The sequence below is a fragment of the Macaca nemestrina genome, chromosome 13 (assembly GCF_043159975.1).
Source record: "Macaca nemestrina isolate mMacNem1 chromosome 13, mMacNem.hap1, whole genome shotgun sequence".
NCBI classification, from domain to species: domain Eukaryota; kingdom Metazoa; phylum Chordata; class Mammalia; order Primates; family Cercopithecidae; genus Macaca; species Macaca nemestrina.
The window spans coordinates 68,501,859-68,519,654 of NC_092137.1; the positions used below are offsets into that span (position 1 = coordinate 68,501,859).

General features: G+C 37.8%; 1 protein-coding gene across 2 annotated transcripts in view; it reads right to left on the reverse strand.

The window, feature by feature from the left end:
• The window catches only part of LOC105465186 (protein phosphatase 3 regulatory subunit B, alpha), a 77,410-nt gene that overhangs the window by 23,280 nt on the left and 36,334 nt on the right, over positions 1 to 17,796 (reverse strand). For both annotated transcript variants that reach the window (XM_011713459.2, XM_011713460.3), the window contains exon 2: positions 14,364 to 14,403. In XM_011713459.2, coding sequence (XP_011711761.2) covers positions 14,364 to 14,403 — 40 coding nt within the window. The remainder of the gene's footprint in view (positions 1 to 14,363; positions 14,404 to 17,796) is intronic.

Consider the following 17,796-nt stretch of genomic DNA (forward strand, 5'->3'; position numbering starts at 1 on the left):
TGTCTCCCAGGCCGGAGTGCAATGGCACAGTCTCAGCTCACTGCAACCTCTCCCTCCCAGGTTCAAGCGATTCTCCCGTTTCAGCCTCCCAAGTAGCTGGGATTACGGGCACCCACAACTATGCCTGGCTAATTTTTCTACTTTTAGTAGAGATGAGGTTTCACCATGTTGGCCAGGCTGGTCACGAACTCCCAACCTCAGGTGATCCACTCGCCTCGGCCATCCAAAGCGCTGGGATTACAGATGTGAGCCACTACGCCCGGCCAGTCCTTTACTTAAGACTATTTGTTTAAAAACTTGAAATATTTAAAATATACTAGACAGTCCAGGGAATTTTTTTTTTTTTTTTTTTTTTTTTTTTTTTTTTTTTTTTTGAGACGGAGGCTTGCTCTGTCGCCCAGGCTGGAGTGCAGGGGCATGATCTCGGCTCACTGCAAGCTCCGCCTCCCAGTTTCATGCCATTCTCCTGCCTTAGCCTCCTGATTAGCTGGGACTACAGGCGCCTGCCACCACACCTGGCTAATTTGAATCCAGGGATTTTTAAAAAAGGTCTGTAACCCTCAAACAAGGTAACTCAAACCATTTAAGTCCATGTACTATACTTAAGAAAATTCTTTGTTCTTCTCGTCATTACTCAATTCTAATGCTTTACTGAGAGCGGGCAAAGCATAAGTAATTCTCAGTGACTAGGTGAAATAAATTAGAATTCAGATCACTAAACTACCAAGTAAATGATAAATGACAGCTGGTAAATTATCTAAGAAACATTAACTGTATGATATATTTATGAAGATGTTAATCTAAAGCAACAACTGCACAAGTCAATTTCAAAATTAATGGCATACAATGTTTTAATGATAAAGGGCATTTTAGGGCCAGGCACAATGGCTCACACCTGTAATCCCACCACTTTGGGAGGCCAAGGTGGGTGGAGTTCAAGGTCAGGAGTTTGAGACCAGCCTGGCCAACATGGTAAAACCCCGTCTCTAATAAAAATACAAAATTAACCGGGTGTGGTGGCGCACGCCTGTAATCCCAGCTACTTGGGAGGCTGAGGCAGGAGAATCACTTGAACCCAGGAAGCAGAGGTTGCAGTGTGCCAAGATCGCGCCATTGCACTCCAGCCTGGGCAACAAGAAAGAAACTCTGTCTCAAAAAAAAAAAAAAAATGCTGAAATGAAGGAGGAAATCAAATTAACTACAGATAATCTTTTTCTCTGAAAACACTGTTTTCAAAACTGCAAACCTTCCTGAGACGAACGTGATTAAGAGCAAACATTAACAGCAAAGTTATTATGCTTAAACTTTCACATCACCTGTAAATACTCAAACCAGAAACAAAACTGCTTGAATGTGAAACTGTTTACTAAAAACAGAAACAGTGTTCTAATGGCTAGGAAGGTTTCTAGTGGCAGTTCATTATGCAAAGGGAGAGGTTCCTTCAGAGTCTGCCAAGCTCTTCTTAGGGGACCTTCTAACAAAAGAAAGATGATAAATCTTTTTAGATAAAAGATTTAATCTTTCACCTACATTTAGTCTACAAAACAGCCCTTGTGTTTACTAATTTTATCTAAACCATTCAGAATTATACTGGCTTTATCAACAATTAGCTGAATCTGATTTTCCACTCTTACTTTCAATTGTGCCCCAATCTAGTCCTCCGCTTAAATTATCTAAAGTAGTATCTTCAACTCAGTCACTTTTCCAAGTTATCATGCCAAGTTAGAACTAAGGCCTCTACTTTGAGCAAATCACCTCAACAGAGTATACATTTCCTAGTCCAGAGAGGTTAGTCAACAAAAATAAAGTCACAATGGCCTACAATAAATTTATTAAAAATCCAACACTGAACTGAATGACATATATATACACACACACACATATTGTGAGACAGATATATATATATATCAGAATACCTATGTCTTAGACAAATCTAGTCTTACCTAGAATTATTCACGTAGACAATTACAACATTAATTTTGTAAGATTTACTAAAGACAGACCATATAATACCGTGATTAAAAATATTGACTATGAAGCACGATGGCCTAAGATCAAATCATGGCTTTGTTACTTCACCTGCTGTGTGACTTAAGCCAGTTATTTAAAGACTCTTTGCTTCTATTTTCTCATCTGTACAATGGGGAAAGTAACTGTGCCCCTCTCCTGAGGCTAATATGAGGATTAAAAGAATTAATGTATGTAAGGTGCTTAGAATAGTTCCTGGGACATGGTAAGCACCATACCATTATGGGTTGTTATTACGTATGAAAACAAATGGGGTGACTAGTAACTACCAGGTTTTCCCAAAGGTATACAGGCTTTAAAATTATCCAACGAGTTGTCTATGTAATCCAGCTCTGAGCTCTTGCTAGCTGATTCAGTCAATCAATATTTACTCAGCATCTGCTTTATGCCAGGCATTATGCTTCTACTGTCAAAGTCCCAATTCTTTTACTGGTGAAAATTAGCTTAAATAGTCACTTATTAAAGCTTAAAATCTGCATGCCATTCTGAATTGTAATAATTATTTCTTGTTGATTTTATTATTGGTTACTTCCTTCTTCCCTTTTCCATTTATTTAAAAAGCCCCAACTTTTCAATAACAGAAATTTCAAACACACACAAAGGTTGAAAAAAAGAGTATAATGAATTCTATATGCTCATTATCCAGTTTCAACCATTAAACATAAGAAATATTTTATCTATATCCCACCCAGTTATTTTAGAGCAAATCCCAGACATACCATTTCCTTGTAACTAATCAGTATTTTTTTTTTTTTTGAGACTGAGTTTCACTCTTGCCAGGCTGCAGTGCAATGGCGCAATCTCAGCTCACTGCCACCTCCGCCTCCCGGGTTCAAGCGATTCTCCTGCCTCAGTCTCCCAAGTAGCTGGGTTTACACGCATGCACCACCATGCCCAGCTAATTTTTTATATTTTTAGTAGGTTTCACCATGTTGGTCAGGCTGGTCTCAAACTTCCAACCTCAGGTGATCCACCCACCTCGGCCTCCCAAAGTGCCGGTATTACAAGCATGAGCCACCGCACCCAGCCTAAACAGTATTATCTCTAATAGATAAAAACTCTTTAACACATCATAACATTACCACACCTAAAAATTAATTATCAAATAATCAGTGTTCAAATTTCCCCAAAGGTCACAAATGATTTTGTAGATTTTAAAAATCAATCCAGATGTAGCAATTAGACAATGTGTTGATAAAATGAAGATGACCTTGATGGCAGTGTCAGTGGAGTTATAGCAGCCAAAAGCCAGACTGCCGTAGACCAAGAAATTAGCAGAAATAAAGAAATAAAGGTAATTGTGTAGGCTCTCGAGGTTCAAATACAGGAAAGAACGGAGAGAAACTTCAAGGTACATGCAGGATCAAAATCAAAGAGAAGTTGACTGTGTTTATAAACTGAAGAGAGGAAGAAGCTGAAGACATATGGGGAAATAAAGATAAATTTAACAAAGTAAGATCCTAGAGATGAGATGGCACAAGATCAAAAGCACATGGTTAGCAAAGGCTAACCATGAAAATGGGAAGGCCTGATACTGAAGGAAAGGAGGTTAAGATTAAATGTGAGATCAGGCAAGTTTCTCTTGTGACAGGCAGAGGTGAGGGGGGAATGAGGCCAACACTTAAATCATCCCCAAGTTTTCTTAGTCCCTAGTTTTCTCAAGCATTAGGAGCAAAATCATTTATTAAAACCAGTAATGCAGGTAAGTTTGGGTAGAATGTTGATGATGTGGATAACATATAAAGAGACTGAAAGAAATAACTACACAAGAATTAATCCACATTCTAATCCTACGCGGCTTTCAAATGTCACCCCTTCCACGAAGCTTTTCTTAATTTCCTTAACTAAAGGTAATTTTTCCTCCTTGGAACCTGTGTTTTTATTTCTCATAATAGTTTACTCATACTGTAATAATCTATGTATTTCCCTTTTTCCCAGTGGCTAATCTGTAAGTACTTGGTAGGTGCTTACTTATCTGTGTGGCACATGAAAGAATACAGTATGTTACAGCACGCAATTTAGAGTCCTGTTAACTTTTTTAAAAAGCAGCACAACTTTACACTGAAAGAAGAAAAGCTGAGAGGACACTGGGGCTGGGGCAATTAAACAAGGCCAAACAGAGAACACTGGCTTGAGCTAGGTATGAAAGGGATGAGAAGACACGACAGGAATTAACCTAAATAGGGAAGTATAAATAGTGAAGTGTGTCAAGGTCTGATTTAAACAATCTTATAAAATGACAGTACTATTCACAGAAAAAAAACTAAATAAAACTAAGCTCTTCCAACAGTAAAGAGGTTTTGGAAAAAAAAGCAAAAAAAAAAAAATTACTACAATGTGTGGGTGAACCAAGAAAGTGGCAGTTTTAATGTGGACAAGGTCATTTGAGGAAATTGATCCAAATCATAAGTAAAATATGATAAAAAAGCATATAAGATTCTAGTGAACCAAACAGGAAAAAATAACTATATAACAGACAAAATAATTTAGGCAGATTCACAGCTGGCTGTGAACAATGACAAGTATAGCTCTTTAGTGACAAGGCTCAACAGTTTAATCAAAGTGTGGATTAAAGTGATAAGAAAGAAGACTTACTACTAAGTTCTGAGGATTAACTGAAAAGGACAGCTTTACCAGTGTATGAAATCTATTTCAAATGCTTACCACACAAAGAAAAAACTGTGACTTTTGCCATCCCAGATGTATGTAAGGAATATCCATCTGCTTTTTGCCCTAGGACATTTTTCTCTGGCCCTCAGTCCCAGATTTAAAGAATGAGCAGAAAAGAATCTGGGAACTATGGTTCCCTCAAGACCTCTGTTCCTTGACTGAGAAATAAAAAATTAATGTCCTAGTACCTCATCCCCATTGGAGTTTATGCTAGCAACAACCAATCCCAACTCTATTGCAGCCTAAAGCATAGCTAATTACAGACCTCTGCACCTCTTTCTTTCCACTGTCAAGTGGAGGAATAATTCACGTCACATGCTCAAACTAAACGGTAAGCAGAAGCTCAATTTTGAGCGGAACTCTTTCCATTCTAGAGAAACTATAAAACAGACTCATCGCAGGGCACAATGGCTCACACCTGCAATGCCAGCATTTTAGGAGGCCGAGGCAGGTGGCTCGCCTGGGATCAGGAGTTCGAGACAAGCCTGGCCAACATGGTGAAACCTCATCTCTACTAAAAATACAAAAATTAGCCTGGCATGGTGGTGGGTGCCTGCAATCCCAGCTACTTGGGAGGCTGAGAGAGAACTGCTTGAACCCAGGAGGTGGAGGTGGCAGTGAGCCGAGACCGCACCATTGCACTCCAGTCTGGGCAACAAGAGCAAAACTCTGTCTCACCACCAACAACAACAAAAAAAATCTGACACACTGACTTTACCGGAGACAAGTATTATAGATCTGCATAACACCCAAAGCACCAGTTTGTAACTTCTGTCTTCACCATATTCTGGAGATAGGTTAGCGGTGCAGTAGTGACTCAAAAAATAGTTCTCAAGTCCAGAAGCCCACTATAGTCTACAAGAACTACTATAGTTCTCAAGTCCAGAAGGCCACTATAGTTCAATAAGTTTTTTTCTAATAGGCCAGATGGTAAATCTTTCAGGCTTTGTTGACCATATGGTCTCTGAGCAATTACTCAACTCTGCCACTGCAGCACAGAAAACAGAAAAAAGGGCATGGCTATGTTCCAATGGCTATGTTTTAGTAATAAAAACTGCTGGCAGGCAGCAGTTTACCAATATTCCTGGTCTAGAGGGTAGTAATTAGGTCTAGTTTTGGTCCATTCTAACACTATTCTAGATGTAACATTTTATTTCATGTTTTAAAATAGAAACATACATGCCTTCATATGATCCTAATTACATTAAAAATTCATAAAAAGGCTGGGCACAGTGGCTCATGCCTGTAATCCCAGCACTTTGGGAGGCCAAGGAAGGTGGATTGTTTGAGGCCAGGAGTTTGAGACCAGCCTGACCAACACGGTGAAAACCTATTTCTACTAAAAATACAAAAATTAGCCAGGTGTGATGGCGCTCACCTGTAATCCCAGTTTCTTGGGAGGCTGAGACACAAGAATTGCTTGAACCCAGGAGGTGGAGGCTGCAGTGAACCGAGATCATACCACTGCCCTCCAGCCTAGGTGACAGAGCAAGACTCTAAAAAAAAAATTGTTTTTAATTTTTAAAAAATCATTAAAAAAAAAAGTCTGGGAGGAAATAGCAAAATAAAATGTAGTGATTGGGATGCAAAGATTATGGATAACTGGTCATAGAGACCACCATTTTTTTTAGTTTAAAAAACTGTGGAAGTTACAAAATAGATAATAAACAATAATTTGAGTTTATGTCAACTGCTATTAAAAAAAAAAATAAAGGCCAGGTATAGTAGCTCATGCCTGCAATCCCAATACTTTGGGAGGCTGAGGTGTATGGACTGCTTGAGCCCAGAAGTTTTAGACAAGCCTGGGCAACATCATAAAACCCAGACTCTACAAAAAAGTTTTTTAAAAGCTTAGCCAGGAGTGGTGGTACATGCCTGTGGTCCCAGCTACTCCAGAAGTGAGGTAGCAGAATCGCTTGAGCCCCAGTGAGCCAGGCTGCACTGAACCATGGTTATGCCACGGCACTCCAGCCTGGGCAACAGAGGCCGACTTTGCCTCCCTCTGTCGAGTTTTAAACTCCCTCTATCTAAGTTTGTAAGACACAACAAAAAAGCCCCAACAAAAACAAATCAGGGTACTATTAATACCTGACAGCTGAAGGAGAATAAAGTTAGTCAAATAAAGAGCCAACCAAAGACCACTCTACCCAAACTCATAAACAAGCGAAGGTGGTAATAGGAATGAAAGAAATTGACATGTGTTTTGGGGGAAAAAAAGGAGATTGCTGAAACATAATGAGCAATGGGAAAGTGGTCTTAATACAAAACAGAGTGACATCTTATCTCAAGGTAAGAGGTCTCCTCAAGCAAGGCAAGACCAGCCTCATGAAACGGGGGTTGAAGAGGCTATGTCTGCTTGCAAGGAAGGCTCAGAATGGTTGTGGGAGTTCTAGAACCTCATGTTATTTTAATCTATTGGCCTCTATTCCAACTCTTACAATCTCCTCTTTCCCAACCATTGTCCTTTCACACAAAAGATCTTATTATTTTTAAGCTCCCTGGTCATCTTAACTGGTCCTTCAATCAAGAACTTCTAAGTAAGTCATTTTCTTTAAGTTCTCCAATACAGCCAAAAGTAACCAGCCAATCCACACTCCTTATGCTCCTCATTCTCCAAATATTTTACAATAGCAATTTGGTCTACCAAAGTTCTGCCTTCAATAAGCACTTTATTTTATGTAACCATAAAATAAGTTATTTCATGTTCCAATTTGTTCATGATAATGGGATCATTATTATCTCCAAATCCGACTAAGTCAGATAACCAATCCAGATTTCCATTACTTTGAGAGTGTACAGCCTACAGCATTCCTGGAATTGTATTTTTCGTGGGTTCAACAGACAACAAAATCTAACTCTAGGTAGTTGAAGCAAAGGTTGTTTTTCAATGCTAAAAATTGTTAGGAGGCTAAAAAATGAGTCTGGGTTGAACTTTTAGGAACAATTCACAAAACTACACTACAGAACGAGGCCATCAAAAAACATATGGTTTGACCATCCCAAATCTAAACATCCGAAATCCAAAATGTTCTGAAATATGAAACTTTTTGAGTGTTGACATGGCATGCAAAATAAATGCTTTTTGGAGTATTCTGGATTTCAAATTTTTAGATTTGGGATGCTCAGTCAGTATATATAATGCAAATACAAGCATACCTCAGAGACACTTTAAGTTTGCTTCCAGACCACCACAATAAAGTGAATAAAGTGAAGTACATGAATCTTTTTGTTTTCCAGTGCATATAAAAGTTATGTTTACATACTACTGTTGTCTACAAAGTGTACAATAACATGCCTAAAAAACAACATATACACCTTAATTTAAAAATACTCTATTGCAGCCGTGCACGGTGGCTCACACCTATAATCCCAGCACCTTGGGAGGCTAAGATGGGCAGATCACGAGGTCAGGAGATCGAGACCATCCTGGTTAACATGGTGAAACCTCGTCTCTACTAAAACTACAAAAAAATTAGCCGAGTGTGGTGGCGGGCGCCTGTGGTCCCAGCTACTCAGGAGGCTGAGGCAGGAGAATGGCGTGAATCTGCGAGGTGGAGCTTGCGGTGAGCCGAGATCACGCTACTGCCCTCCAGCCTGGGCGACAGAGCGAGACTCTGTCTCCAAAAAATAATAATAATAATAATAATAATAATACTTTATTGCTAAAAAATGCTAAGGATCATCTGAGCTTTCAGTGAGTTATAATCCTTTTGCTGTTGGTAGGTCTCACTTCAATGCTGATGGCCACGGGCTGATTGGGGTGGCTGTGACAATTTCTTAAAATAAGACAGCAATAAAGTTTTGTCACATCATTCGACAATTCCTTTCATAAAAGATTTCTCTGTAACATACAATGCTGTTTGACAGCATTTTACCCACAGTAGAGCTTCTTTCAAAATTGGAGTCAGTCTTTTCAAACCCTGCTGCTGCTTTATCAGCCAAGTTTATGGAATATTCTAAATCCTTTGTTGTCATTTCAACAATGTTCACAGCATCTTCACCAGTAGATTCCATATCAAGAAACCACTTTCTTCACTCACCCATAAAAAGCAACTCCTCATCTCTGAGTTCAAGTTCCATCATGAGATGGCAGCAAATCAGCCACATTTTCAGGCTCCACTTCTAATTCTAGTTCTTCTGCTCCTTCTATGACATCTGCAGTTATTTCCTCCATGAAAGCCCTGAACCCCTCAAAATCATCCATAAGAACTGGAATCAGCTTCTTTCAAACTCTTGTTTATACTGATATTTTGACTTCCCATGAATCAAGAATGTTCTCAATGGCAAATCTATAATAGTGAATCCTTTCCAGGTTTTTTTTTTTTGGAGACAGGGTCTCGCTCTGTCATCCAGGCTGGAGTGCAGTGGTGTGATCTCTGTTCACTGCAACCTCTGCCTCAGGAGTTCAAGCCATTCTCGTGCCTCAGCCACCTGAGTAGCTGGGATTACAGGCATATGCCAGCATGCCTGGCGAACTTTCATATTTTTGGTAGAGACGGGGTTTATGTTGGCCAGGCTGGTCTCAAATGCCTGACCTCAGGTGATCCGCCCACCTTGGCCTCCTAAAGTGCTGGGATTCCAGGTGTGAGCCACTGTGCCTGGCCCTTTCCAGAATGTTTTCAAATTACTTTGCCCATATCCATCAGAGGAATGACTATCAAAGACAGCTACAGCCTTACAAAATGCATTTCTTAAGTAATAAGACTTGAAAGTCAAAATTACTCTTTACTCCATGGGTTACAAAATGGATGTTGTGTTAGCAGGCATGAAAATGTTACTCTCTATGTACATTTCCATCAGACCTCTTGGATGACTCGCTGCACTGTCAATGAGCAGGATTACTTTGAAAGAAATCTTTTTTTCTGAGAGGTAAGTGTCAACAGTGAGCTTAAAATATTCAGTAAACCATGCTGTAAACAGCTGTGCTGCCATTTAGGCTTTGTTGTTCCATTTATAGAGCACAGGCAGAGGAGATTTACCATAATTCTTAAGGTCCTATGATTTACAGAATAACTGTGCACTGGCTGTAACTTAAAGTCACCAGCTGCACTGTTCCCGAGAGTCAGTGCCACCTTCATCTTCTGGATAACTTCCTGCTGCATCAGCACTTGCCGCTTGAACTTGCAAGTTATGGAGATGGCTTATCTCCTTATACTTGAAGAACCAACCTCCACTAGCTTCAAACTTTCCTTCGGCAGCTTCCTCATCTCTCTCAGCCTTCACAGAATTGAAGTTAGGGCTTTGCTCTGCACTAGGTTTGGCTTAAGGGAATGTTGTGGCTGGTTTGACCTTCTATCCAGACCATAAAACTGTACCCATATCAGCAATAAGGCTGTTTCATTTTCTTACCATTCGTTTGTTCACTGGAGTTAGCACTATTAATTTCATTTAAGAACTTTTTCTTTGCATCCATATCTTGGCTAATTGTGTGGCACAAGAGGCCTATCTGGGCTTTCGACACACCTTCCTCAATATGCTTAATCATTTCTAACTTCTGATTTAAAATTAAACATATCTAATTCTTTCTCACTTGAACAATTAGAGGGCAGTGTAGGGTTATTAACTAGTCCAATTTCTTTTTTCTTTTTTTTTTTTTTTTTGAGATGGAGTCTGGCTCTGTCGCCCAGGCTGGAGTGCAGTGGCCGGATCTCAGCTCACTGCAAGCTCCGCCTCCCGGGTTTACGCCATTCTCCTGCCTCAGCCTCCCGAGTAGCTGGGACTACAGGCGCCCGCCAACTCGCCTGGCTAGTTTTTTTTGTATTTTTTAGTAGAGACGGGGTTTCACCGTGTTCGCCAGGATGGTCTCGATCTCCTGACCTCGTGATCCGCCCGTCTCGGCCTCCCAAAGTGCTGGGATTACAGGCTTGAGCCACCGCGCCCGGCCTAGTCCAATTTCAATACTGCTGTCTTCAGGAACAGGAAGGCCTGAGGAAAAGGACAGAGTTGTGGGAATGGCCAGTCAGTGCAGCCGTCAGAACACAGACAACTGGACTAAGTTCACCATCTTAATGGACACTGTTCATGCTGCCACATTCACTAACCACAGACCACCATACAGACATAATAATGAAAAAGTATGAAATACTGCAAAAATTACCAAAATGTGACACAGACAGGAAGTGAAAACATGCTGCTGGGAAAATGGCAGAGACAGACTTGCTTGGCATAGCGTAACCACAAACCTTCAATTTGTAACAAACACAATTAGCTGCAAAGTACAATAAATCAAAGCATAATAAAACGAGATACGCCTGCATACTACCCAAAGCAATTGACAAATTCAATGCTATTTCTATTTAACTACCAATGACATTCTTCACAGAATTAGAAAAAACTATTTTAAAATCCGTATGGAACCAAAATAGCCAAGGCAATCCTAAGCAAAAAGAATAAAGCTGGAGACATCACACTACCTGATTTCAAGCTATACTACAAAGGCTACAGTAACTAAAACAGCATGGAACTGGTACAAAAACAGATACACAGACCAATGGAACAGAATAGAGAGCACAGAAATAATGTTGCACACCTACAACAAAGTTGACAAAAACAAGCGAAAAGGACTCCCTCATTCAATAAGTGGTGCTGGGATAAGTGGGATAACTGACTAACCATATGCAGAAGATTGAAACTGCCTTCCTTATGCCACATACAAAAATCAACTCAAGACAGATAAAAGACTTAAATGTAAAACCTGAAACTATAAAAACCCTGGAAGATAAGCTAGAAAATACCATTCTAGATAAAGGATCTGGCAAAGATTTCATGACAAAGTCACCAAAAGCAATTGCAACAACGACAAAAACTGACAAATTGGACCTAATTAAACTAAAGAGCTTCTGCCAAAGAAACTATCAACAGAGTAAAACAGACGACCTACAGAAAGGGAGACAACATCTGCTAACTACGCATCTGTCAAAGGTCTAATATCCAGAATCTCTAAGGAACTTAGAGATTAGGAACTTAGAACTTAGGAACTTAAACCTAAAAGCAAAAAAACAAATAACCCCATCAAAAAGTGGGCAAAAGACACGAACAGACACATTTCAAAAGAAGGCATACATGTGGCCAAAAATCATACGAAAAAAATTCTCAACATCACTAATCATTAGAGAAATGCAAATCAAATCCACAATTAGATACTGTCTCACACCAGTCAGAATGGCTATTACTAAAACGTCAAAAAGTAACAGATGCCAGCGAGGATGCAGACAAAAGGGAACGCTTATACACTACTGGTGAGAATGTAAATTAGTTCAGCCGTTGTGGGAAGCAGTGCAGCTATTCCTCAAAGAACTTAAAAAAATTACCATTTGACCCAGCAATCCCATTACTGGGTATATATCCAAATGAATATAAATCATTCTGCCGTAAAGACACATGGACACATATATTCACACTATTCACAATTTATTATTCACAATAGCAAAGACATGGAATAAACCTAAATGCCCATGAAGAGTAGACTGTATAAAGAAAATGAGGTACATATACAACATAGTATACTACGCAGCCACAAAGACACAAGATCGTGTCTTTTGCAGCAACACGGATGCAGCTGGAAACCATTATCCTAAGCAAACACACGAACAGAAAACCAAATACTGCATGTTCTCATTTGTAAGTGGGATCTAAACAATGAGAACAGGTGGACACAAAGATGGGAACAACAGACATCAAGGCCTACTTGACAGTGGAGGGTGGGAGGAGGGAGAGGATCAAAAAATGACCTATCAGCTACTATGCTTATTACCTGGTGGCAAAATAATCTGTATACCAAATCCCCGTGACACACAGTTTATCCATATAACAAACCTGCACATACCCATGAACCTAAAATAAAAGTTTAAAAAAAAAAAAAAAGAGGTACACCCGTTTTCCAAAACCCCCAAAATTCAAAACCTAAAACATTTATGGTCTCAAGATTTTTGGATAAGGAATACTCAACCTGTATTCCCTGTCCATAAGGAAGCTGCATAGTAAATCTGAAAGCTTCTGGCTCCAGAGCATTGCACACACCACACAAATCCAAATCACAACCAGAATCCTACCAGCAGAAACAATAAAAATAGGAAAATAACAAATTCTAATTCACTTCTACCTTCCATATCTCACGAGTATATCTGTGGCAGAAATAAAGTAACATTAAGAATTCTGACTGCAAAGGAATCTGAGATATGTACTTGTGAGTTTTAGTTTCTAAAATACCAGAAAGTTTAAATAGTATTGAATAGCTTTGGTAATATAACATGAAACTCTGGTTTCCACACCAACAAACATACTACAATGGGAGAGTATAGAAGACAACCAAATTAAGGGAATGAAGTTGCTCAGAGGATATAAAGAAATTAGGATTCAAAGATGGAGGGGAAAGTGGGTGGGGAAAGAGTAGATGAGGCTAAATAAATAAAACTACAATGTATATGAACAGTGTAAACAAGGACTTAAGAATTACTAAGTCCTTATTTTGTATTAGTAAATACTAAAATATAAATAAAATACACTGTAAGAATAAATGTTGTTTTATACATCAATTAGTGGTTTTTTAGACTTAATTCTTAACCCTAAGAGCTAACAGTAACCAAATAAAATAAATTTATATTGTAATAGAAAACCATAGAGGGACGATCTTGTATTTTTTAAAGGGACGGCGAAATGAACATGCCCTTGATACAACATCCCATTAACAGATACAATCAAATTGGATATGGTAAGTGACCAGACCACTGGTCTAGCCTAAGTCTTTAAAAAAAAAAAAAAAAAAAAAAAAAAAAAAAAAAAAAGGCTTACTGGAATATTAATACAAGCAAATTAATTCTAAATTAACATCCAATCTTTCAAATATTAAACTTCTATCAAAGGTATACATTAAAAGACCTTTTTCAAATTTAAAAATAAGACATTTTAAACATCAGAAAAAGGCTTTACACACAGACTTTTATTCTGAAAGTTTGCTCTTCAGAGAAAGAATCACCTCCACCCCTCCCTAAAATGTAAAAAACAAAAAACTTAGTGATTCTATTTGTTCAAAAAATAAAAAGCGAAAAAAAAAAAAAAGGACTTAATGAATGCTGTGTGCCTTGTGTCTGTCTCTCCTTCCAGAAAATACGGAAAGCTGTACTTTTCAGCCCCAAACGGGCAGTTTGGTGGTGCTGCATAACTAGCTCTGGCCTATAAATATGAAATATGAGCACAACTGATACAAATCACCTCTGGGCCGAGGCAGATAAAAGCACTGCCTACAGGTCCTTGGATTTCCCTCTTCCTCACTGATGTTGGGAACATGCATTAGAGATGGTAGCATTCCAAGACAAGGGAGCCCAGCTGGATCTGAGTCATCAAAGAGAAGAATTCTTACAAATCTGCTTTGAAACTTCACTTGAAAAACTTCTGTTAAAGACACTGAAATTTTGGGGTTTATTTATAACTATAGCACAGTGTAGATATTAGTAATAAACAAGTCTATTTAAAAATATTCCTACTTTGGTAACATAAAAAGACTGTGTGTCAAATTCACTATCCATTTTAAATAGCTAAGGGCTAACATTGCTACAAAGGTAAGTAAATATACATTACAGAAGTATATGATATACACACACACACAAACGCGCAGAGACAGAGATGAGTGAATAAAAGTAACTCTTGAAAACAAGAATATGACTTACAGTGTGAGCACATTTCCAAAGGATAACTTGCCTCATTTCCCTGGGGGAGGAGGGAAAAAAAGAAATTAGTCATAAAATAGGCACAAATTTCTTTAAAATATTAAACCTAAATATTTTAAGTCAAAAAACATAGGGAAATAAGGCATAAACTAATAACATGACCACATCTATAAATTACATTTATATCTTTAAAAAATAAGTAAGAAAACAAATAATAATACTGTAGAAAGAGTTCTTGAATCAAACTGTTCTGATTTATGGCTCTGTCACTTAGGATTTACGCAAACATTTGATTGCAATATATTTTAAATATTTTCTAACACCCTAAATATGTTATATGCCAAATTTGAACACATTAGGGACTGTCAATGCTCCAACTTGTCTTGCTGGGTGAATTGATTTTGCGGTAGAGCTTAGAACAAAGATTCCCTTGCCAACTCTAACTGAAGAGTTTCCTGAGACTACAAAATGAGCTGTTAAAAAGAAAAAAACAGAAATCTGTTACCATTTTTCCCTGTATTGAAACGTAATTTTCTATATGCTGAGCAACTAAAATAAGAAAAATATTAATGGAAAGGTGAGTCTAACTTGATAGCCAGCCACTTGAAAACCATTTCAAATTTCTCTTTTCATACAAAGTCTTATTTCATGAATAGACCATAACTTAACATAATTTATCTGAACTCCTAATTTATATATATAAAAAAAGTAAACCTATCCGTTTTCTATACTAGGATTTTACGTGAAATATACTTAAGGAAAAAAGTGTTCTAGAAAAACTAGACACCTGGGTCAATGCCTACATTTAACGACTCTGAGAACTGGGCCCAGGGAGGTCAAATATCTGCTGGAAGATCACACCATTTGATTAGCAGTGGAATCAAAAGTACTTCTAAATCTAAAACAGTAAAAATCCCAAGTAGTGTAATAGACTCAGAAGTAGAATCATTAAGATCTTTAAAATCGTCTATAGAATTTAAAGTAACATAAGTTAAATTTTTAAAGTTCAGTGATAAATTGAATACCAAGCATCCTATATTCTAACCTTGACCCTGCCTAGCAATTAAATAGCAATAAGTATACAGTTGCTATTAATTCAACTGTACAATTAACATTGGCATATTTAAATATATATCTTCAGAAGCTATTGAAAACCTAAATTTTTTTTTTTTAGTGTGGCTGGCTTTTAAACTGCTCAACATACCTTTAATCCTATGTAAACCTAAAGTCTAATCAGTAAGTTACCGCATTCAATTAACTGACATGGTACCAACAGCTAGTCTTTTTCTTGCAAGTTATAGCAGATAATTGCAATTTTCCATAACTGGTAATATTAGGTCACTTTAAATATCAAATGTATGTTAAAGTAAGGATAAAAGAAAGCAAACATTAATAAAGCTTGATATTAATGAATAGAAATGGATTTCTGCTTATTTCGCACATTACTTAATTGATCTTAATATTCTTACCATGATTCTTATCTTCACTGCCTTACATATTCTTGCTCAATTTTTTTTTAATGCTTTTTTTGTTTTCCTTATTCCACTCTATCTTAAAGTTAAGTATGTTTCTTGCAAGACTCTCAAAAGCATACCGGTATTTTATTTACTAAATTTTGCACTGTCACTGTAAGGTTTTTAAAAATATATATATATAAGTATCATTACTGTTTTATAAGTGAAGGTAAAAAGTAGTTATATGGTAGTTTCAAGCAGGATTTTAAAACTAGGTCCTTTTTTCTCCAGCCCACTAACCTTTAGAGTGTTATCAATTCTTTGTAAACGATACCATCTATCTCACCTATTTATCTGTATCACTCCCAGCTAGACAATGTCCACAAGACCTAAGAACCAACCACGCCAGGGCTCCTAAGGACTTTCCCATTAACAAGGAATAACTCGTCATGCTCCTAAACTTGGAATCCATATATCCAAAACATTATTGCAACCACAATCTGTCCCAAACTGACATCACATCCCTGCTAAAATTCAATAGCTCCCACTGCCTTCACAATAAAAACCAATACTTTTTAGAAAGCTAAGTAAAATCCTTTAATTAAGACAACTCATATCTCTGTAGTCACTCTCCCAAGGAGCACCACCATCTCTACCCTACATTCCCCACTTTTTACTCCATATTCTGTATTGTTCGAACTTTTACAGCAAGAATGTCTTCATAGTTTACCTTCCATTTAAAAAAGGAAACCAAAGCAAAACATGGCAATATAAAGATAATTTTGTCAATATGGTCAATATAATTTTGTTCCATGTTCAGTCTTCCTCATGCTTAGTCATTAGTAAAAAATAGGAGTCTTGGACATTCCCCTTTATACTCCTCTCCCCACCCCCTCATGGTCAGCTTCTTAAGCTACTAGCTGGGAGTATTACATTTATCAGTAATTGTTTCATTCAGGTTTGGCGTGTGGGCTATAGTTTATTGATCCCTGAATCTAATGCATAATTACATTTAAACAAAAAATACACATCAGTTTGTAAATTATTATATCAGACTTAACTGGAAAAAATAGCATTTCTGAAGGTAAATTAATTCTGCAGTGAATTTCTAGCCAATAGCTCCAGTCTAGGATTGGGAAATACCAAAATAATGATAGATACTGTGAGAGATATACCCAATAAGGTACTGACATTTACTTCTAAGAGAACCACTCAACTGAAAAAAAAAAAAAACATAAAATTACATCTAAACATAAAAAAAGTTCTAAAGCTAACATGTTTTAAGTTTATATAAGAAAGCTTGAAGAATTCAAACATCATCCCACATGACCAAGTTATTGACAAGATCACTCGATGATGAGGTCCTTAAATAAATCCACTTGCCTTAAGTTCAAGATAGACTTTCCTTACACTATACTGATTTAAAAATTTAGTAACATCTGCCTATGAAGGAGAAATGCTACATGAACCACTCGACCAGTGTTTAAAAAACTACTAAATCAGAAAAATTTTATCAAACAACATTCATCAGGCATTATCTGTGATCACCTACATAACAAAAGAGGTAAGCCCTTAGGATCTACGTCCCAGCTTACTATCTGGAGAAAGTTTCCAGGTTGCAGCACAGGAACGGGGAACAGAAACACAGTCCCAAGACACTGCTGAATTGAGAAGTCAGAGATACATGAAGTTCGTAAGGCCAAGGAGGTTAGACTTATGAGGAAGAGTACTTTAGAAAAGGGAGACGCATGAGAGACCTTTGGAGATCTGCATAAAAGTCTCCTCCAGTCTCTGCTTAAGTCTGAGAGGAAACTTCCTAAGTCCAGGAAAAGAACTAGTAGCAGGTTGAGTAACTTTTGGGAGTTTGTGCAGAGCTAGGAATAGTTCATGATCCCATGAGCCAAAATGGAGAAACTTTTAAATACACAGGGAATTGGGTCCAGTCCCCAGAACGACTACATTGGCCATGAATTAAAGGC